The 23805-nt window shown below is 41.5% G+C and overlaps 1 protein-coding gene across 1 annotated transcript in view; it reads left to right on the forward strand.

Moving 5' to 3' along the window:
• Positions 1-23805, forward strand: part of LOC103602791 (citron Rho-interacting kinase) — a 157200-nt gene that overhangs the window by 70907 nt on the left and 62488 nt on the right. Inside the window, exons 11-16 of the mRNA XM_008587228.1 lie at positions 14035-14140; positions 15061-15204; positions 16456-16575; positions 21202-21372; positions 21650-21700; positions 22235-22288. Coding sequence (XP_008585450.1) covers positions 14035-14140; positions 15061-15204; positions 16456-16575; positions 21202-21372; positions 21650-21700; positions 22235-22288 — 646 coding nt within the window. The remainder of the gene's footprint in view (positions 1-14034; positions 14141-15060; positions 15205-16455; positions 16576-21201; positions 21373-21649; positions 21701-22234; positions 22289-23805) is intronic.

The following is a 23805-nucleotide window of genomic DNA, read 5'->3' on the forward strand; positions in this document are numbered from 1 at the left end:
GAGTTCCTTGCAGCTTGAGTTGGTGGGAGCAGAAGAGATTCTAGAGAACTAGGTTTGGTTATCTTTGGGGTAGGATTGTGGTAAAGTTAGTTTTGGAGAGTATCTTTCTGGTGCCTTTTTTCCTTTTTAATCAACAGTACCCCAAACCAAATCCTCAAGATCTGAATGCCTGCATGTTCCTCTGAGGCTGTTTGCTTGAACTTTACAATAGCAGAGTAGTAACAGAAATCAATTTGTTAAAAGTTTAAAAATAAAATGGATTCCAGCTCCCTTCCCTCCCCTCTCAGCATGGGGTACATTTCTTTAGAGCCTTCCTCTCTCTCCTCGACTGAGACACTGCCTTATTTAAGCTCTTGCTGAAACAGTGCATTTCTGCAAAACTTCAGTATAAACTCTAGAAGGTAAAAACCATTTGGTTTTATGTTTTGTGTTAGTTTTACACATGCATGTTGTTTGCTTTTGGAGAAGTTGGAAATCTTAGTGGAGCAATGGTATCTTGATGAGACTGGAATTTGTAGGATGATCCTATCTAGGTAGGATATTTTTAGGAAGGGGGCTCTCTCTTCCTTTTGACTTAGGGCTTTTTCCTTTCCTTTTGGGTAGATCTGAAAATGTAGTGATGGAACCAGCTATCCAAACACTGTGGAAGAATGAAGAGTGGCCATCAACACTGCATTCTCAAAATTCCAAAGAACCAGTTTTTGGTGCCTCTTCCTTGATCAGTCAGGCTTCTTTGCATGTCAGTTTTCTCACCTGCAAAGTGGGATAACAGTGATGCCTTTCTTATAGGGCTGTTGGGAGGATTAAATGAAATATGTAAAGCACTTTGTCTAATACCTGGCACATGGAAAAGCCTCAATATATGCTCACTGCTGTTATTTTTATTACCATTACATTAGTCTATATATGTGTAGTGTCCTTCCATACACGCCAAGAGAATATGGAAAGGACTCAGCAATAATTAGGTATTCTAAAGTCATGCCAGACCTGAAACCCAGCTTCCCTGGCGCTGGGAATTTTCTGTTAGAAATGCTTAAATGTTGTAATCAGCTACAAGGGTTAATATGCAGTTGCCAAATACCTGTTGGTAAAAGGTGGTCATTGGGGAGGAATGGATTAGGGGACAGAATCAGAAGGTCCAATCGTAGAATGGGTACCTTTCTATCAAGTTGAGCGAGTCAAAGCAGCTATGCTGAAACAATTGAGAGGACACAAAGCAAACACCTTTGCTACAGAATATCTTGGTAAAAATTGGATATCTAACTGCTTTAGGAGAGTCAGGAGAATAAGGCAAAATCCAATGGGGACACTTAATGCCAATTCACAATTCTTGCTGAATTACAGTGATGACCTTCCTTGGAATGGCTGTCCATTCCCCCAAGTAGACTGTGATTTCAAGGGCAGGGCTGGGTCTTATTCATCCTGGTTTTCCAGGAGCACAGGACATGGTAGACCTGTAGTAAATGTGTGTGCTGGAACTGGGTTTACAAGTGTACTAATGGAAGGCAAATCATTTGGCTTGGCTTTTTAAAAGACAGTGGATTTGGATCAGCGGAGGGGAAGGTGGAGAGAATTTCAAGTGGGCAGGGTAATACACAGCTTATCCTTACAAAGCACCAACTCTTCAGGCTCTGTTCTAAGCACTTTATACAGATGAACTCATTTAAACTGTATAACAGCCCAAGAGGAAGGTACCGTCATCATTCTCCTTTTACATGTGAGGAAACTGAGGCACAGAGAGATTAGGCAACTTGCCCTAGGTCATGTAGCTCTGAGTGGTTCATTTGGGACTTGAACTCAGGCAGTGTGGCTCTAGAGTCTCTTAGCAACTGTGCTATGCTGCTAAGTATAAATGCCAGAGGTGGGAGAAACCAGGAAATTTGTGTGGGTTGTCCAGATTCACATGCTTGTCAGAAGTGGAGGCCCATTGTGGGCAGTGATGAGCCATGGGGTTGGGGCAGAATGGGGTGAGAGCAGCTGAGCAGGTCTAAATACTGGGTATTGTTCAGTTTTTGTGAGGTTATTGAGTAAGTGAACTAACTATACAGCTCTTGGATTTCTCTGATTTCTTTCTCTTCTTATGTAGAAACTCTTACCTGGTGTGTGTGCATATGTATACATACTTCAACATGCATGTGTAAATTCTTCCTGAGAGTTCTTGTTTGCTAGAGTGTAAGTTCAGTGAGGACAGGAAACTGCACTGACCTTATCCTCCACCATATCTTCAGGCTGATTGTATACAAGCTGCTCAATAAGCATTTGGTGAATTGATCCTAATCATTTTTATGGCTGCCACTCTCAATTTGTTGATGACTACAATCCATGTCTACTCAAATCTATGTGTTTTACTTCCATTTGCCTCCTATCTATCCTGGGATGGCTTGTTCCAGTGGAACACAGCCTGAACCTTCCATTCAGTCTACTTCCTTGTTATTGAAATACTTGGAGGTTGGAGGATCGTGCCTTAAAAATTGTTTTCCTTTCCACATCTAGCCAAAGGCTCTATGTCATTGTGCTTGGTACCCAGATCCCTATTGGAGAGAGTCTCATCTGTGATTTGATTTTTTAAAGAGTCAGCAACAATAATAGAATCTTCTCCAGTACACAAAGGTGTGCATCTGCTGTATTTCCCAAATAAGTTAAAAAACGTTAACTAGCTTCTGCCCATCTTTATGGTTCTCACGTGCCTTGTGGTGTTTCCATTTCCCTGTTATCTGGAGCAGATGTTTAACCTTCGCCTCTGTGTGTTGAGTTGGGTTTTCTCTCCTCTTGCTTTGGCATTGGTTGTCTCGGATCCCTTAAGAAGGCAGTCATTGACTAAATGGTGCTGCATGTTCCCAAGCTCTGCTCCAGTTTGCCAATTTCTTCTTTCTCTTAGTCAAGCACATCTTGTTCTTCGACTTGCCTTATTCTGTTTCCTATTTAGACCGTACGTGCCTGCCTTGCAGCGCTTGGCAGGACCAGTCTACCGCCTTCTCATTTGTCTTAAAGACACCTTTAGGAAATCTAATCCAAACAGTGCTAGCCCAGTTCTGAAGATTAGGCTCCAAAAGATCTCTCACGTGTGTTTTTTGCTGACCTTCACATGCTAATTTGTATGGTTGTCTTGGATCCCTTAAGAAGGCAGTCATTGACTAAATGGTGCTGCATGTTCCCAAGTTCTGCTCCAGTTTGCCAACTCTTCCTTTGCCCCAGTGGATTTCTCTCAGTTCTCTGCGCTTTACTTGCCTTTCATCTCCTGACCTCTCTCTGACAAACTTCCTGAAAGAACAGCCCACACTCAATGCCTCTTTTCCCACCCCTACAATGCTACTGAAATGACCGTCTCAGAAGCTGCTGATTATACCCAACCACCAAATCTCGTGATTTCTACCTTGCCATATGACATTATTAGTTATCGTGTTTCTTCTGGACAACTTTCTACTTTCTTAGCCTCCATATTATGGATACTTTGTTTTCCTACTACCTCTCTGACTGTCATTAGTCTTTTGTGGCTGCCATCTTCTGTTTCAGGCCCTTGAAACATACGCACCATCCCCTAAATTTCCATCCTCAGTTCTCTTTCTAGTCTGTTCTTGGTGATATCACTCAGTTCCTTGACTTTAGCTCTCACTTCCTTTGGCCTTCATCACATTGTGCAACAGATTCACCATCACCAGGATGTTTACCAGTTTCTTACCGTCCTGTCCTCTGTTCTCTCCCAACACAGACTCACTTGCTTACTCAGTGAGCCACTAGGAGCTGGTTTTGGTTTCCTCATTTTATTTAAGAAACTACCACTTTCCCTACCCTTTTAGGCAAGAAAACGGACTCATTTTAAACTCTTTTCTGCCTCCCTCACCATCCCATCAGTTATCAAGTCCTCTAAGTTGTGCCTCTGGGATGACACTTACATGCATCCCCATGTTTCTGTCCTCACTGCCACCCCTATGGCCTTTTGCTTAGACTCTTGCAATAGCTTCCTAACCAATTCCTTTGCCTCTGGTTTTCCTGGCTGTAATCCATTCTCCACAAAGGGTGGAATTCTTCCAAAGCATAGATTGGATGATGTAATTTGCCTCCTTAGACCTTCAACAGCATCCCAGAGTGCACAGAACTAATGGCCACTCCTGAAATTGGTATTCATGCCTGGTACGCCAAGACCCCAGCCTGCCTTTTCAGTTGTACCTCCTTCTTGTCCCCTGTGTCTGGCCAAACTGCTCGAAGCTCATGAGGACAGGACCATGTATTCCTTCTTTTGCCTGAAACAGTGCCTTTTGCCACTGGCAAGTCTTCAGTGAACATTGAATTGAATTAGACTAAAGTGGTCAGGGATTATGCCAATTCCTTCTGCACGGTTTATGCAACTGCTAATGGAAGCTGTTGTCTATTGAGCATTTCTTTTGTGCCCAGAACTATGCCGAATGCTTTATATGTATTCTCATTAAGTCCTCACAATCTCACCATAACTCTGTAAGGTGGCTGGTATTATCTCCCCATTTTACAGATGAGGACAGTGGGGCTCAGCAAAGGTAAGTTAATTTCCTCAGGTCTTGCAGGAAGTCACAGATCTAAGACTTGGATCCACATCTGCTTGCCTCCAGACCACTGTACTAGCTACCCTGCCTCTAACAGTCATGACTTTGCTAGATTATGCAGGACCTACGGACTTGTCTAATAATAAAGGTGCAAGAGTGGCCTTTACTGAGAATCCACTCTGTACCAGGCACTATTCTAAGTGCTTAACAAGCATTCTCATTTAGTCCCAGTCACAGCTCATGATTTTACACATAGGGAAACTGGTGGTCATGAAGCTTGGGTTACTTTTTAAGTTCATGCAGCCTGCATGTGGCAGAGGGTGGCCAGCTTTTCCATCTTTTAACTTCAGAGCTGATATAAGCATTCTTTATTTTGGGGGCAAACTGTAGCATACCTGTTAAAAGTCCAGGCTTTGGAATCAGGTAGACATGAGTTCAAATCTGGTCTCTACCCCTTGCTAGTTATGTGACTGAGGCATTTAGCATCTCTCAGCCTCAATCCCTCATCTATAAAGTGGGGGGTATAGTAGTGCCCATCTGATAGGTTTGCTGTGGTGACATGTGGAGCACTTAGCACTGGTGCCAGGAGCAGAGTGAGTGTTCGTGTTTTATTTGTTATTGTTATTTAGGTGTGAGGACTCTCTTTCCCTGCTACCACTTTATAAAGACATCTTGCTGGTTTTTGCCCATTGAGAGAATCTGGCTCCACATGGAGTGCCTGACAGATGTCCTAATATCTCCATCCAATTTTTTACTCTGAATGGAGTCTGTGACATGTCAGTTAAACCTGTGCTTTCCATAAAACACTCTCGAGGCTTCTGGTAGGATCCAGTTACAGTGGGAACTATGCACTGTGCCCACCCTGATGTCACAGGCTCCCACATACCTCGGGTACTTGAGCATCCTGTGGATGGGAGAGTGTGTGTCATTGTGACGTTACTGTCACAGAACCAATGCTGGGCATCTCTGTTGCAGATGCCAGAAAGCATTCTCATGCCAGCATCCATGCAATGCACTTTTTATTTTGTATTCCTTTGTCCCTTGTGACCTTTAAACTGTGGCTGCCTGGGGCACAGATGTGCTGGCACACCATTCATTCATTCATTCATTCACTCAACAAATATATTGTTCCTGGCATTGTGGCACCACTATAAGCAAGACAGATAAGGTCCCTGCCCTCCAGAAGCTCACATTCTGTGGGCAGAACCAGAGGATGATTCTCAGATGGTGGTCAGGGCTCTGAACCTGAGCAGGGATGGGGACTGACTGGGGGTTACCACTTTAAATTGGGTGCCTAGAGAAGGCCTCCCTGAGCTGGGTACTGAGTATTCATTCTGTAAGGTTGAGTCACTTCCCAATGTGACACAGCTTGTAAGTCCACACTGAGCACCTATGAGGTACTAGGTACTGTTCTAGAAGCTGGGATGTAGCAGTGAATACAAGACAAACAAAAGTCTCCATCTTTGTGGAGCTTACATTCCGGTGGGAGCATATGTACATTCATTCGTTCATTCATTCATTCAACAAATATTTGAGAGCCTGTGAAGTGCCAAGCACTTTCTAGGCACTGGGGATGTCACAGTGAACACAGAGGCAAAAATCCCTACCCATACAGAGGGCATTCTACCAGAATGACAGCAAGGAGCCCATTATCAAAGATGAGTGGGGAGAGTATTCCAGGCAAGGGGCAAAGGCCTTGAGGCTGGGACTAGCCTGTGCGTGCCCAGTGAAGCACGCTGGGATAGCCGGATCTTTGCAGGGAACATGGTCTGAGTTGAGGTCGGCAGGGTTTTGAGATTTGGAGTTAGCTCTAATTGCACTGAGTAGGAAGCCTTTTCAGGATTTTGAGTAGGGATGTGGAATATCTGGTTTTCATTTTATGAAGCATCTCTCTGACCATTGTGTGGAGTGTGGATAATAGAGAGGCAAGAGTTGGATTCAGGGAGGTAAGTTAGGTTATTGCAGTCATGCAGGTGAGAGGTGGAACTATGTCAACAAAATAAACCTACAAAGCTAGGCACTAGCTTAGAGGTGGGAACTGCATTAAAAATCACACGAGTACGGCCGAGCCTGTGGCGCACTTGGGAGAGTGTGGCGCTGGGAGCGCAGTAGCGCTCCTGCCGCCGGTTTGGATCCTATATGGGGATGGCCGGTGTGCTCACTGCCTGAGCGTGGTGCGGCCGGTCTCAAAAAGGACCAAAAAAAAAAAAAAAAAAAAAAATACAAAGAACCCAAACAACGTAACAGTAAAAAAAAAAAAAAAAAAAAACGGGATGTGGAATATCTGGTTTTCATTTTATGAAGCATCTCTCTGACCATTGTGTGGAGTGTGGATAATAGAGAGGCAAGAGTTGGATTCAGGGAGGTAAGTTAGGTTATTGCAGTCATGCAGGTGAGAGGTGGAACTATGTCAACAAAATAAACCTACAAAGCTAGGCACTAGCTTAGAGGTGGGAACTGCATTAAAAATCACACGAGTACGGCCGAGCCTGTGGCGCACTTGGGAGAGTGTGGCGCTGGGAGCGCAGTAGCGCTCCTGCCGCCGGTTTGGATCCTATATGGGGATGGCCGGTGTGCTCACTGCCTGAGCGTGGTGCGGCCGGTCTCAAAAAGGACCAAAAAAAAAAAAAAAAAAAAAATCACTCGAGTAGCTCTACTTTTACTAATAGCATGATTTTTAATAAATGAGTCTTGAGCTACATTATTAATCATTCCAAAGCAGAAAATGCTCTCATTCAACTGGTGACCACTGCTGATATATGTATGTCAGTGTCAGTGTGTGCGTATGTGTGAATGTGTGTGGGTGTGTGCATGTGTGTCAGTGTATAGGTATGTATGGATATGTGCTGTGTGTGTATGTGTGTGTTGCTCCAAATCTAGACAGACTCCACAACTCTTTAGGTGAGCAAAGTTGTTGATATTTCCAAGTTTTCCTGATGGACACTGCTGTGTATTTTGAAATGGGTTTATAAAATTAGTTCACAAATTTCAGAATGCTTAATCTTAAAGCCAATATATTTTTGGAAACAGAATGCTGATGATTTTTTTATTTTTTGCACCATATTACATCTTGCAGTTGCATGTATTTTTAGGGCTGTTGGCCGCAATTAAGGTGGGGCCCTCAGTGGAGCTAATTTTGATTTTCCCTTGTTTTAGCTTCAGATATTCATTCTTGGTTATTTCACGAATATCTGTAAATTGTGATCTGTGCGATCTGTGATTCGGTGGCATATTTTGCAGGCATAGGGCCCTCTTCCTAAGGGAGTAAATGGCGGCTTGATGCTTAAGCATGCTCTTAATTATAGTTGTAGTGATCAGAGTGTGCTCAACACATTTACTTGCATGTAGAATGAAAGTACTCGTTGTGTTCTGATATTAAGTTAATTCTGTTAGTAGCTTTATTAAGCAGTTTTTTGAGTTACGTGTATTAATTTTAGGCACATCATTGGAAAACTGCATTTTATCATTTTTACTTAAACATTGAGGTTACATGTAAAGCAAATTTTAGGTCATATCTAATATATTTTAAGAAAACCTCTTCTTCCTGCTGCAGTGGTAATGACCAAGCCCACCCTTCCCTCCATGTCATATACCATTACCTCTATTAATACTCTTTGGGCCCTATCATTACAAAGCAGGTGTGTATATCAGGAAGAGATGTTAATTTCAGAGTAAATTTTTCTAGAAAATAGAAGCTGGAGGAAAAGGAAAACCCAAACTTGGCTTCGTGCTTGAAGAGACAGCACTGCTGTGTGTGGGTGGGTGGCTGCGTGCACCCGCTGCTCAGAAGTGCCTTTTCTCTCCATGGGGATAACTGGCTGTGTATCCAAGATGTGGTCAGGAGGAGCAGGCAAGCAATGTGTGGGCAGGCTGCATGTTCTTTTATTAGCATTCTCATTGTACTGCATCTTGTTCTGCCCAGAGCATGAACCGGCCCGGGCCTCTAGTATCTATTCTGTTTTCCATTTAATTACCCCCCGCTGAGCCGCCAAGCGATGGAGGGAGAGTTGCTGTTGTGTGTGGGTTGAGCTGTTTCTGGGTTGGTTGTGGACCGATCTGGCTTGTGGATGTTCTGGGAACCCAGGGCTGTCCTGGTCTCAGGCTTGGGGTCATCCTCTTAGCATTGAACACAGCTATTCATGGATGGAGATTACCTTCTCTTGCATGATCCACTGTCCCTTTCCTCCATGACCTGGCCCCTCTGAGCCTCTGAAGTGCTTTTCTTGAGTTTGTCCAAGGCTGTCCAGCCAAGAAGTAGCAGAGTTGGGATTTGAACCCATGACTGCTGGGCTACAGAGGCTCAACTATGAACCCCCAGCTCTACTGCCCCACACCCACACACACATCATCATAATGTGGTAAGAGAATGTAGAGGCTATAGGGTAAGCCTTAGTGCCATGCGATGATAGTACCCATCTCATTGGATCACTGGAAGGATTCAATAGGTAAATTGTGCAGCACTAAGCACAATGCCTGGCACGTAGTAAATACTCAATTAATGGGCACTGTTCTTGATGATAAAGGTAGTGGCATTAATTCTGTTTCCTAGATTGTTACTACCTTGAGGACAGGAATTGTGGCTTGTTTTACTTTATAACCTCAACATTGGGGTTTCTCAACTTGGCACTACTGACTTTTTTGGGCTGTATAATTCTTGTTGTAGGGGGACTGTCTTATGGATTGTAGGGTGTCGAGTAGCATCTCTGGCTTCCACCCACTAGATGTTAATAGCACCCCCACATCCAGCCATGAAAATAAAGAAAAGTCTCTAGATGTTGCCAAATGTCCCTGGTGGGGGATGGAGGGTGGGGCAAGATTGCCCCTGGGTAGGAACTTCTAGTCTACAGGTACATCTCATGGGGACCACAGACTTTTACATTCTCCCTTTTATATTCTCTCTCTCTCTCACACACACACACTCAGACACACTCACACTCATACGCACGCTCACACCCAAAGAAGATGGCCAAAAAAAATGTTGAAGTTTGAGAATTCTGAGAACAAAGGAAACATCTGGGAAGACTCTGTCCCATTCCAGGGTCAACGGAACTTCAAAATTAAATAGTTTCCTTACTGTAATTCTGTATCCCATCTCCCGTAGCTTTAGAGTTCTAAACAATTACAGGACTTTGCAAACTTTCCTTAGAGCAGTGATAATATCAGCTCTTTAAATAAAACCATGCTTGATGAAATGGTACTTTTTAGGATGATTTTAGACCAGCAGAATTGCTGCTTGAAGAGGACAAGGCTATATTTGATAATAATTTGGTAGCTGTGAGAGCAGCCTTAGATCAAACCTCTCAATCTATATTTGCATTATGGTTAATTCTAGAATAATGCAATTATCATCAATAATTTGCTGTTGCTTTGAAAGTCAAAGGGTATCTAATGAAAGTCCTAGAAAAAGAAAATAGATTGGGATATTTCAGAATAACTCTTGGGGGAATCTATTTACTAAAGAAATACATAGTGAGAGCCGACTATTGGTGCTAGAGATTGAATTGCCCTGTGCCTACATGATAAATAAATAGAATATAAATATTTTAAGGTGAGTCATACCTGTCTTTATTATATTTCTTTAATAGGAATTCATGGAAATAATGTATTTTAATTGACTTATTAAAATTGGGGGGGATAGTCTTTAATCATTATCTGATATACCAGTACATTATCTTGAAATTCATAACTCACCATGATTAACTTCAAAATTGGGTTCCCACTGATAGAGTGACCAAAAGGCACCAGTACCTAATGGTCTGGCCAAATGGCACATGGAACTAGATACTGGGTATGGGCGTACTATGAGTTGTAAATGCCTACATCCTAAATCACAAGCACTTTCTTCTAACCAGCACCATGGTCCTCAATCCTGTCTGTACATTACAGTCACTCAGGAGCTTAATGAAAATAGTGGTCCCAGGGCCTCACTCCCAGTCTGTCTGTTTCTGATTTAATCGATCTGGGTGGACCGTGCACTTTTGTATTTTTTTAAAAGCTCTCCAGATGATTCCGATGTGCAGCTGGGATGAGTCCCAGGGAAGTTACAGAAAGCTGTGATGACCTTTCCCCTCTATCTTCCAGCCTTGTCCACCAATCCCATAATTGTTTATGGGATTATTGCTCCAAGCCCAGTTTAGTCACAGCATTTGTATCATAGCTGTTTTTAGATGTGATTTTTATTTATTCTAAAAAAATGATTTCTTTAGCACTTTTATTTTGAAGATCTCCTAATTGCCGTACTTAGAACTTCTAAACGGTGAACATTTGTCAAGCATCAAAATAGGGCTGTTGCATTGTCTCCTGTTAGTGCTGGTGGATGGGGGCTGCATCTCCTTGATTCTGGGCCCTATTAATGAGTGCCCTGGAAATGCTTTTTTTTTTTTTTTTTTTTTTTTTTTTTGGTAAACAGGCAATTTGTTTTTTACCCACCGCAGAGCACCTTAATCATGAAGCCCCAGTGGAGGTTGCTCTCCATGTGTCCTTAGGTTTTTCAAGCCACATCCCACCCCACCATCATGCACCCATGTCATTCTTTGCAATCGGTGCCAGTTTTGTGCTCAGGCACGAAGAGCTGTGGTATGTGTTGTCATCCTTGATGCATGTTATGCCTGTGACTTAGTGACATGTGGGCAACTCTGGATTACTGAAGGACCAGGGATCCAGTCTGTGGATCATCCCTCCCTCCTTTGGTGGTCTGGGTTTTCTTTAGCCCACCCACAAAATTGCAATCAGGAATAAAGGAGGTATCAGTAGAAACTCAAGGCCATGCCAAGCAATCCATTTCATCTCATATTTAGAAGGAAAAGAAAGTGTGTGTTGGCTAGATTTAGGTAGGAAACAGGCTGGTGAGGGGTGTAGAACTGGCTTAAAATTTCTAGTCCAAAGTGAGATTTTTAAAAAAGATTTATTTCTGGATTTCAATCCCTGTTGCCCATTTCTATGAATAATCAACATTTGTTTTAATGTGAATAATAGCACAGAGCAAATTCAGCCCCCTGAGTTTTACCATTGCAAGCAACTGTTATAGGCCTGTGCTGTTTATGAAGTTGCATGGGTAGTAATGATAAAATCAACAATAATAGAAATGGTTGACATTTATTGAGACCTTGCTGTGTGCCAGGCACTGTGCTCAGGGCTTTACACACATTATCTCGTTTAATCCTTACAAGAATTCTTTGCAGTAGGTTGAGATTTATCCCCATTTTACATACGAGGAAACTGAGGTTCAGAGAAGACACACAGCTGGTAAGCGGCGGTGTCAGATTTTGAGCAGAGCAGCATGATTCTGGGTGCTAACTCCCTTGCCTGACCTATCGTGTGAGTGTAGAGAGCTGTCACTGGGGTACAGCAAGCCAATGCTATCATGCCAGCCCTTGTTACTGGGCTGGGCGCTGCGGGTAAAGAGGTGTTTTGCATTTGCTGCAGGGAACTGACCACTTTTAGGCAGGGAAGTAGTTTGGGGCAGCAGAAAGCAGAACTTTCACCTGCTGGGAAGACCTGAGTGCTCAGACAACCAGCTCCTGCAACCTCGTTACCAGGGCAACCAAGATGGGACAGTAGGGTGGTGGTGGGCTCTGCCACATCCTTCCATGCTTAAGAACCTTTGCCAGCTGTTGACCCAGCTCTCACTTCACTGATCTCAGTGTTCATACCCTAGGTACCAACTACTGAAGGAAGCTGTCTTAGATGAGAACTTTAATATCCACACAGTGTGTGAGTTGTACACACATATGTGGATAAGTATGTCCTTTCTGTGGGGAGCGCATCCTTCTAGACTACTCTTAGAAGGCAATGCTATGTTATTTTTGTGATATTCTCCTCAGAGTTATATCAGGTGCATCAAGCGATCTCTAACACAGTGTGTGAGTTGTACACACATATGTGGATAAGTATGTCCTTTCTGTGGGGAGCGCATCCTTCTAGACTACTCTTAGAAGGCCATGCTATGTTATTTTTGTGATATTCTCCTCAGAGTTATATCAGGTGCATCAAGCGATCTCTACCCCAACTCCCTGTTGAGAACAACAGCAACCGTTTATCAACTGGCAGCTTAAGTAAACCTCTCTCCCCTCAATTTCCTCTTCTCTAAAATAAGGATGGTAAGTTGTATTGGGAGTAAAGAGTTAAAACATGAACAGAAGCAGATATGTAGCCAGTGCTCAATGAATGCATGAGTTTCCTGTCACTGCTGTAACAAATTACCACAAACTTAGTGGTTTAAAGCAACACAAATTTATTATTATTTTATGGTTCTGGAGGTCAGAAGTCTGAGATGGGTTTTACTGGGCTGAAATCAGTATAGACAAGGCTGCATTCTAGAGGCTCTAGTGGAGAATCTGTTTCCTTGCCTCTTCTAGCTTTTAGAGGATGCCTGCATCTCTTGGCTCAAAGCCATCAGTGTCATATCATCAAACCTCCTTGACTCTGAGCCCTGCTTCCATTATCACATCTCCTCCCATCCTGTTTCCATCTTTTTAGGACCCTGTGATTACACTGGACTCACCCAGATAATCCATGATAATCTCCCCATCTCAAGATCCTTAGCTTAATCATGCCCGCAAAGTCCCTTTTGCTATGTGTGGTAATATACTCATGGCTTCCAGGGATTAGGACATGAGTATCTTTGGGGAGGGGCTGGGCATTATTTGGCCTATCATCCTAAGCATTAGCTGTTTTTATAAAATGAAACAGAATCAAACTGGCCAACTCAGGGATGGAATAAACAATGCTTTGATCAGTATTGTAACTAACAACATTTATTGTACATTTGCTGTGTCAGCTCTGTCCTGCCTCAGGGCCTTTGCATCTGTTGTCCCCTCTTGTTTCCTTCCAGAGCTTTAGATGGCAAGCCCCTTGTTATCCTTCAGGTCTCAGGCCAAATGTCACTTCCTCCAAGAAGTTCTCTCTGATCATCCTTGCTTAAAACAAGCCCCCACCCCCATTTCCTCTATCATATGTCATCCCGTTTTCTTCTTTCACTGCAGTTATCATTATCTGTAACCTTTTTGTTTATGTGTCTGCCTGATGCCTTCTGTCTGCCCTCTAAAGAATGTTAGTTCCGGGAAGGCAGGGACCTAGTCTGTCTTGTTTACCATTCTATGCCAGTGCCTGTAACAGTTTCTGGAACAGAGTGGGTACACAGGAGTGTCTGTTGAGTGAGTAAGTGAACAAAGCCGTGTCAGGCATGATGCTATGCATTTAATGCTCACACGCTCCTGTGTGGTGGGTACTTTTCTTACCATTCCTCTTTAGAGATATGTAGACTAAGACCCAGAGAGGTTGAATCATTGCCTCAAGTCTCTGGCAACTGAGTTTTACACCCAAGTCCACCTGCTTCCAGAGTCCTTGCTTCCTCCCACCTCCCTGCCTCATGGCCTTGATGTCATGAGAAGCTGCGTGAGCCAGCTTTGCTGGTGGCCATAGATGCTGGCAGATCTGTCATCTCTGCTGCAGTTTCTGAATGTAGCTTCTCAGGCCCTCCTGCCGGCCACCTTGACATTGGTTTTCCTTTATCTAGGTCTGTTGTGTTGGGTCTGGACTCCCCTGCCAAGACTAGCTCCATGGAAAAGAAACTTCTTATCAAAAGCAAAGAGCTGCAAGACTCTCAGGACAAGTGTCACAAGGTATTTATTTCCGCTGCTGGCCTCCCTCCTTGCTCCAGGATCCTTCCGTCAATATATGCCAAGGGATCCGCCCAGGGCCGCTGCAGGTGCTGAGCTGCCTGATCCATAGACAGCGAGGCACCCTCTCCCTCGCTGACGTCACGCCTCCAGCAGCTCAGAGGGAGATGAATTCGGGCCTTGACGTTGCCGTCAATCATTTAAATCCTAACCAGAGGAGGCCCTGGATTTAAAACGGCCCATTTCTCAGCATGACCCAGCCAGCTGTCTGCTTCTTCCAGCAGGTGGTGTGGGTCCTCACCTGTGGCTGAGATGCATCCCATCTGCTTGGAGTGATGCGACGTCTCTCTTCCTAGTCTTTTAAAACTCCTGCTTATGTCACTGCAGCCACTGTATTGATTATGCTGATCGTCTCTTAACACTCACTGTTCCTGCCCGGAGGCAACTCTCGGGAAACTAATAAAAGCCACTGCTTGCTTGGGACGCCTAAGAGTGCAGACGAATAAGTATCTCCTTGCCCTGTCCTGGATTTGTCCTCTATATCTTTGCAAGGAGATGGGGGGGATCAAGATGGATTTGGGATAAAATTAAAGTGACGTCTGCAAAAACAAAACCAAAACTTAAAAAAAAAAAAAAAAAAAGCAAACAGGTGAAAAATGATTGCAGCCTCCTTGCTAACTGGGTTAGAGAAGTGATCAAGTGTGAACCGGGCGACTTGAATGAGAGGAGTGACTTAGCATTTGGTGACTGTCCTTACGAAGAACTGTGCGCTCCTGGGCGAAGAAAAAATGGTATTTCCATTCCAACTTTTGGTGAATTAGCGATAGCCCAGACCACCAGGTGGTTTTGGAGGCTACTTGAGGTTTGATTGCTCCTAACGAACCTCCATGGGCCTTTTTAACCTGTCAATGTGTTTATTTCAGATGGAGCAGGAAATGACCCGGTTACATCGGAGAGTGTCAGAGGTGGAGGCTGTGCTTAGTCAGAAGGAGGTGGAGCTGAAGGCCTCTGAGACTCAGAGATCCCTCCTGGAGCAGGACCTTGCTACCTACATCACAGAATGCAGTGTGAGCCTTCCCCAAAGCCCCCTTCCCTTGGAGGTGGCACTTCTTGTTGTGTGTGTCTCATCCTGTTTCATGACAGCTTCATGAGGCACATCACAGCCAATGGCAGAGAGTAGAGAGAGGGAGAGGACATAAGCAAGATCTGTGATTTGGAGAATAGTGTGAGCCAGACATGAGGTCTCCGAGAAATGAGGTTGCACTCATTTATAGCAGAAAGTCCAGGTAGACTGCAGGTGCCATGGAGCCTGGGAATGGGAGTAGGCCACCATTGCAGCAAGTTTCAGAGGCTCCTAACATCTCCCATCTCAACCTCTCTGGTCTACATTGTGTCCAACATGATCAGTCTTGGGAACCAAAGTCCCAAATATGTACAAGAAAACGTATTTTGAATCTGCCCCAAATCAATTTTCCAGTGTGTAGAACCAGTGTAGCGACAAGAAAACAGCCTTTAAAACCCAGGCCCTATGTCATTATTTACCATGTGACTTTTGTTTTTTCTTTCCTTCACAAGAGTAGACTGTCTTCTCCATTGTCTCATTAAATTTTTCATTCAGGTGTTTTTTAATGTGCCCAATGAAACAGCTTAAGAAGTTGAATCACACATTTTTAAAGTTTTTTTCACAAGGGAGAGGAAATCTATAGAACGTGGCTGATTAAGAATAACTGCTATGTTTCCATTCCAGACTTGGCTGCCTTTCAGTGGTGGGTGAAGTTATTCAGCTATGTATTTCAAATATATATTTCAGTGCCATTGAAGCATTGAGGGAACCTTATGGATGAAAGGTGTCCAGGAAAAATAAGCCAGGAGGTGGAAATAGTCTACTTGGAATTTTAAATGACAACTGGGCAGAGGATGAAGTCATTTCTACTTTGAGATTCCTCAAATAGCTGATATTATAGAAAAGACTTAATAGCCATTCAAATGGTGGTTGTAACAGCTAAGGGATCTTATTAGTTGTTAGTCCTGAATGTACAAGTAAGTATCTGCTAGGACAGGGAAATGGTGGCAAGAGACAGGTTGGTATGGTTTCAGACTGGATCCGTAAGGTCACAAAGTTTGAGATGATGTTTCTTGAACCAAGGGGTTTTACAGGATGAAAACTGGAATCAACAACCGAGTGGAAGTTGTCAACTTTGGTCTGTCACCCGAAACCATCCTGGTGCCTGTGAAGCAGCTTGCAGCTCTCTTAATGAATCTCTTCAAAAAGAGCAGGATTCACAGGGCATCCCTATTAAAATTTTTGCTTTCTGCAGAGCTTAAAGCGAAGTCTGGAGCAAGCACGGATGGAGGTGTCCCAGGAGGATGACAAAGCACTGCAGCTTCTCCATGATATCAGAGAGCAGAGCCGGAAGCTCCAAGAAATCAAAGAACAGGTAGGACTGCTTGGCTGGGAGCAGCAACCCAGCTGATTCCGACCTCTACTGTCAGGAGAGGCATGTTTGAGAGACAAAGAGAGAGAAGGTCGGGGGAGAAGAGGAGAAAGAAAGGTATGTAGGTCATTTGGAAACTTTATATTTCCCATGATTTATATGAATCATAGAATGCTTATTCCAGCTCCTTTTGGAGTCCACAACCTATAATGTCTACTCTTTTTAATAAAGATGTAAGTTTAGAGCAAGAGTGGACAAATTTCAGCCTGTGGGGCAAATCTGGGTTACCACCTATTTTCTGTGACCAGAAAACCTAAGAATGGTTTTTACATTTTTATTTATTTTTATTTTTATTTAATTTTATTTTAAATTTTATCTTATTTTATATTTTTGGTGGCTGGCCAGTACAGAAATCCAAACCCTTGAGTTTGGAGTTATAATGCCATGCTCTAACCAGCTGAGCTAACTGGCCAGCCTGGTTTTTACATTTTTAAATGGTTGGGAAAATAAATAAATAAATAAAAATAATTTTTCATGACGTGAATATTATAGGAAACTCAAATTTCAATGTCCATAAATAAATTTTTATTGGAAAACAGCTATACTCATTTACATATTGGCCATGGCTGCTTTCATGCTATAAAGACAGAGGCAAGTAGTTGTTACAGAGGCTGAATGGGCCACAAAGCTGAAACTTGTTAACATCTGGCTTTTTACAGAAAAAGTTTGCCAACCCCTGCTTTAGATGGTTAAAAAAAAATGATAAAAATATTCGATATTTTTATAGCTTTTTAGGTGCACTTTAAGTTTTTGAGAGAAGCCAAGATAGTTCATAGTTTTACTTGTATAAAGAAATGTTCTAAAAGAAAAGTGTGAGCTATTGAGGCCAAGTTAGAATTAACATGGTATATCTGAGTGCAGAAAGCTGTCCCTTGTGTGTTCAGAAAAGAGAATCGAGACCTTTAAAAAGCCCACTCTTTTTTCCCTTCCTAAAAGGGTTTTCTTTTTAGATAGCTTCTTTTATATTGCCTCATTGTTTCCTTTTTAGGATGGATTTTTCTGTCTTTTGAAGAAACTGTAAATAGAAACTTTAATGAAGAGATGGCAGTGAGCAATTGGAGAGCTGAATTATCAGCTGCCAGGCAACTCTCATTCACTTCAGAAAATCTAATGGAAACATTGATGGAAATGAACATTTTTATCTCTGGGTAGCACAAACTTAGCCATCTGGCTGGTGCTAATGCAAGAAACTCCTGCAAATAACTTGATCCATTATTACTCTTTAAAAAAAGAATTACTGTCTTAGGAGTTTTATTGGCATAATATATTTATTACCTGAATATTTTCAAATGATGGGTTAATGTCCTTCGGCTTGATAAAAACATTGTAAGTAAATGTACATAGGGAACTTTACAAATGGATTAATGGGTCTTTGAACGATACTAATCTTAGAGATTTTGAAGGCCACCCATATGTTTGAGAAATCTGCTTTCACAGTTGACTCATGTCTCTTTTATCAACATACTTTTTCATCCTCAAAGTTTGAAGAGGTAGGATTCTTTTTCTCCCATTAGTTCACTGTTTGGAAATTTACTTTTGGTGACATCCTGGGGAAATGAAAGCTGTGTTTGGCCACCAGAGGGAGCAGCTGGGGTCCATTAATTCCATAGAAATAGACTTATCAGGACATTTTGAAAAGGTGTATGCTGGTGGTTGAGTTCAAAGAAATGTCTTTTATGATTCATATCACAGTTGGCATACAAGTGAAATTTTAGATTTAATGACTGCTAAAAGTTCCATTGGGGGAAGAAAACTTTTTGGTTTTGGATTTTATTTCTCATTGGAAGAAGAATCTATTAAAATGACTTTTGGTAAGTTTTTTGAGAGCAGGATGTTTGCAAACCAAGAAAACTTTTAATGCTTGCAGCAAAATTCCAGAATTTGACTTGGAGCAAACTTCCAGAATTTGGCTTGCAGCAAGCGTATTGATTCCTCCCAAATTTGAGATTTATTCCCTGCTCTTTCTCTCAAAAGCTAATTTTCTGTACAGTTATTTATTTTATTCAAATATTTTGCTTCTACCTACCTATTCCCTATAGAGTATTTGGATTTGGGTTAAAATAAAAACACCTAAAAGTCTCATGCAATAATTTGATTCATACACCATTACTAGCAATTGCCTATTCTTCCTTGGACCCACCACCCCCTAGGAAAGTAAACAAAACTGTGGCTAACACACAAGTCATTTGTGTGTGGGTTCTGAGTGAATAGGACCAGGCCTGATATTTTCTCCCCAATAAATTCTGAAGCTGCATTCAAAAGACTTGTTTTAGATGGGTCTCAAAATTGTCCACGGTTTCCATTCTGACCCCACTTAGTTTATCCCATAGTGAAATATGACAGCTGTCTCTCAGCTGCCCATGGAAAAAGACCTGATGATCTTCTCTCAGATTTTTCTTGAAGCAGGAATTTGGTTAGCTGCTGAGTTTATAAAATTTTCTTGAAATATCCAGCATAATAATAGAGGATCAACAAATGAGTTAGAATTCGTTTTGATGCCTGTAGCAGGCTGGGTGCCCCAGGAGCTCTGAGAGCTGACAAGAGATGTTGCCTGATTCTTGTCTTGCTCCCTCTCGGGCACTGATAGCTCATGAAAGAGAGATGTTGGGAAGGAACAGAGGCTCTGTCCTTGCTCTTGACAAAACATCAAAATTATATTCCCTTCTCACTGATCTAAATTTAAGAAAGAAAAGGGAGCTCGAGGATAAAAGACGCCCAAGACCTTCTTCCAGCTCTTCGCTTCCTTCACAGTTTGGTATTTATGCCTGTGGGTGGGGCCGGCTTTTCCATTAGGCATAGTAGGCATAGTATCTAGGGACCATTGTACTTTCAGGGTCGCATAAAATGTTTTAATTCTTTTTTTTCTTAATGAGAGTAAAAAATTTGAGCTTTTAGGTCAAAGATGCTGTTTTCATATAATAACATTTTTGTATATATATGAATGCTATGGTAAAATTTAATTTTAAATATTTTTTTTTATTAAGGAAAGGGACAAAGAAAGCTTAATGTTCAGAACCATGAAAGTCATAATGTAGCCCTGATGGAGGGGCCTAGAAAAACCCCACGTAAAGGATGTACCATTTCACATAATGGCTCATGTTCCACTCTGTGAGTTCAGATAATTGTGAGGTTATAAAGAACTTTGGTTATATAATCTGGCATCATCTGCTTAGTATGCACCACCCAGAAAAACCTGTATGCCCATGATCCCGAGGACTGACTTTCAATAACAATATGCTTTTGGGTGAGAGGGAATGAAATGAAACCCATGTTCTACTTTGGGCTTGTTATTTTTCTTTCCCTCTACTGATAACATAGGGAGAGGTGTGCTTGTGTGAAAACGATCCGATTTTTATGAGAACATCACCTACCCTGTAGTGCATACTGGGGGATTGCCTGTCACCATGGAATGAAAGTTTTATTTTATACCCTGTTATTAAAAAAACCATAAATTGCGATTTATTGGTTAAAAAAAATTCTTGCTCCATTGATACCTTACCAATTATTTCTTGGGTGAATGATCTTACAGATGTTACTGTATATTGTGAATGTCAAAAACAATCTTGATGCAATTTCATTTTATTTTCATATTTCCCACCCCCCTGCCTCAGGCACCTTGGATTAGATAAATGCTCATTCATAATCCTTATAGTTAGCCTTGATTTTGCTAAGAAAGAATATTTTTATACTTTGTCCAAAAGTTTTCAAAACCATCACCTATTTCTTCTGGTAAATCCAATTTTGAAAAACTTCGATTTGAATATTCTATTTTGATTTTAGAAATTCATTTTGGAAAAGATTGGGCTGTTTGGATCACTTTAAAGGGTTTGCTTGATGGAACAAGACAATTCTTTCCTTGGAATTTTTCTCACAAGTAATTTTGACCAGAGCCAGTGTTTATGACTCTTCCAAATTTCAGGGTGACTTAGTGATATTAAGTTCATCATTCAGTTTCGGGCCCAGAAAAATTAATGGTGAGAAACTGACATGATGATTTTCACCTTCCAGGATGCTTTCCACTGAGATTTCCGATTACTCTCTTGTGCCGCCTGAAAGGTTAATTTTAAAACTAGTACCATATCTAATTGTGTTAGGAGCACATGACTTCTAAAGGACAAATCTATATAAATGATTATCCTTGGAAGAAAGCTACATGTAAGCAGTTTATCCTGGTTGTTTAAGGAACATTCTTTTTGGCTCTCCGGTATTATGCCTTAAGGTTCTGTGCATATAGTGTGGTGTTATCTGCACAGAGGATATTATAGGCACTGTGTTCCCAATGGTTTTGCAAATGATACATGTTCTACTTGAAAACAATTTAAAGATTTCATATTTTTTTCTCCCTCCTCTTTTCCCCATACCCTCCCCAACCCCACCTTTTGCCCACTTAGGGTCTCTCTCTGGGTTTGTCTTTCTTCTTACCCTCTCTCTGCATCTGTGGGTCTATTCTTTGCCAATCTCTCTTCAACATGTGCCTTCCTTTTGCTGTTGATACTCTTCCACCTTCACTGCCACTCTTTTCTTTTAGGAGTTCTAAAGTTCACCTTTATTCCGTTGCTTGCTCTTTAGGAGTATCAGGCTCAAGTAGAGGAAATGAGGTTGATGATGAATCAGTTGGAAGAGGACCTTGTCTCAGCAAGAAGACGGAGTGATCTGTACGAATCTGAGCTGAGAGAGTCTCGGCTCGCTGCTGAAGAATTCAAGCGGAAAGCGACAGAATGTCAGCACAAATTGTTGAAGGTAGTCAGAAACCCTCCAGGAGGGTGTTTTTGGGTAAAATCATGGATGATCTTAGCAAGCAAAATGGGAATATTAGGTTAATATGAGTGTGGGCTTCAGAAATAATGGGATACCTTGGAAAACCCCCCTGCTCATTATTTATAGAAGATAACATTATAATTATTATTTATTATTATTATTATTTTGGTCACGGAGACTAAGAAAGTACAACAGGTAGTGTTGTCTGCAAGACTTTTAGGTTGAGATTTCCCAATTTGTTGTATCTTTTTAATTATAGGCTAAGGATCAAGGGAAGCCTGAAGTAGGAGAATATTCCAAACTGGAGAAGGTATATTTTCCATGATTGGTTTTGCTATTTTTGGTAGATAATTTTTTTTTCTATGTTACTATCAGTGGGCAGTCATTGATTAAGAATACTCTTTCAATGAATAGAGAACTCTCTTCCAGGCTTATTTTGATGGTCCACTTGCGAGTGATCATATTTAGCTTTAGCTGTGGTTCTGAAAGAGAAAAAAGACACCTCATTTTTGTCATGCCTGCTCACAGTAACAAATAAACCTAGACACTTAGTAGAACATATATGAAAATTCTTATTATCTTAAGGCGCTGGGTGACTTTGATTCTCTTTTTGTCATTTGTATGTTTCCGGTCCTGGAGAAATAGCCAATATGGAGGTTTGCACTGGGGCATGCAAAGACTTCTCTGACAAGCCACTATTCTTCCTCTCCATTAGTAGGTTCTGGAAAACAAAACAAAAAGACCCCTCAAAACAGAAACCTCAGGAAAGTAGGACTGCAATAAATGTACCAAGATGTTAATGCCGATTTGCCTTTTGCTTTATTTCCTGGGATTTGAATTATAGATCAATGCTGAGCAGCAGCTCAAAATACAGGAGCTCCAGGAGAAGCTGGAAAAGGTAAGCCTGAGGTGATTTTTCAGGAACCTAGCCCCCCTAAAAATGAAAGAAACTAAAGATGAAAGAAAAAGAATTTGTCACCCAGCACCAAGGAAAATGAAGGGGGAGTGAGCTATTACCTGAAAATATCAGAGTTCTGAATATACTTTTTCCTTTTGAGATGTGTCAGCAGTGTTTATTTTTAAAAACCAAGCTGTGTGAGACTCTCAAGTAAAAGTTCTAATTATACTACGACAGAACCTAAGAGGCTGGCTTTTCTCCCCTCAGGGGGCCAGGCTCCCTCTTTTGCATGTTTGTAAGAGAAACATGGGCTGTTCACACCCAGACTGCTTTCAGTCAGAAGCTCTGTGGGCAGCGCTCCTGCCTGGTGGAGGGTTGGAATATCCCTGGCATCATCACATGGCTGGGGAGGGGGTGGGTTTGGTGTACAGCATCCTGGAAAGCTTGTGCTAATGGCCCATTTTAAAATTGATTAATTAATTAATTAATCCCCCCTAAGGTACAATTGACAAATAAAGGTTATATACATTTATAGTATACAACATGTTTTAATATAGGTATATATTGTGAAATGATTAAATCAAGCTACTTAGCGTATCTCTCACCTCCCAAACTGATCACTTTTTGGTGGCGAGAACATTGAAGACCTATTCTTTTAGCAATTTTCAAACCCCCTCTTTAGTTGAACACTGGAAATGCTTAAGGAAGGGGCCTGGATGAATATGGTCCTGGGACATGCCTTTCGCACCAAGAATGTTTGTAAATGTGTTTGCTGACTTGGTTTAATAGAGAACCTTCTTTTTTTTATTGGGGTAAAAAACACATAACATTAAATTACCATCCTAACTATTTTTAAGTGTACAGTTCAGTAGTGTTAAGTACATTCACGTGATTGGGAAGCAGATCTATGGATCTTTTTCATTCTGTAACACTGAAACTTTGTACCCACTAAACACTAATTCCCTCCTTTTTCCCTCCCCCCAGTCCTTGATAACCACTTTTTTACTGAATGTTTCTAGATTTTTACTACTTTAAATACCATATATAAGTGGTATTATGCAGTATTTGTCTTTCTGTAACTGGTTTATTTTATTTAATATAATGTACTGAAGTTTCATCCATGTGTCAGAATTTCCTTTTTTTAAGGCTGAGTAATATATCATTGTACATATATACATGCCATGTTTTCTTTATCTATTCCTCTGTACCTTTCTTACTTATTTTTGAGCTCTTTAATGAAAGCCTTCACTGCCCTCTTTCAGCTAAAAGCTTGTGAGAGGATGCATATTATCATCTAGAACTGTGCTCTCCAATAGAAGTGTGTTGTGAGTTACAAATATTAGCTATAGATGTAATTTAAAATTTTCTAGTAGGCACATTGGAAAAAAGCAAAAAGAAACAGGTGAAGTTATTTGAATGATATATTTTATTTAACTCAACCTATCCAAAATATTATCATTACGGCATATATCAATATTACAACACTTATACTGCTTAAGATTTTAAAGAATTAAACT

The sequence above is a fragment of the Galeopterus variegatus genome, unplaced genomic scaffold (assembly GCF_000696425.1).
Source record: "Galeopterus variegatus unplaced genomic scaffold, G_variegatus-3.0.2 Scaffold4303, whole genome shotgun sequence".
Lineage (NCBI taxonomy): Eukaryota > Metazoa > Chordata > Mammalia > Dermoptera > Cynocephalidae > Galeopterus > Galeopterus variegatus.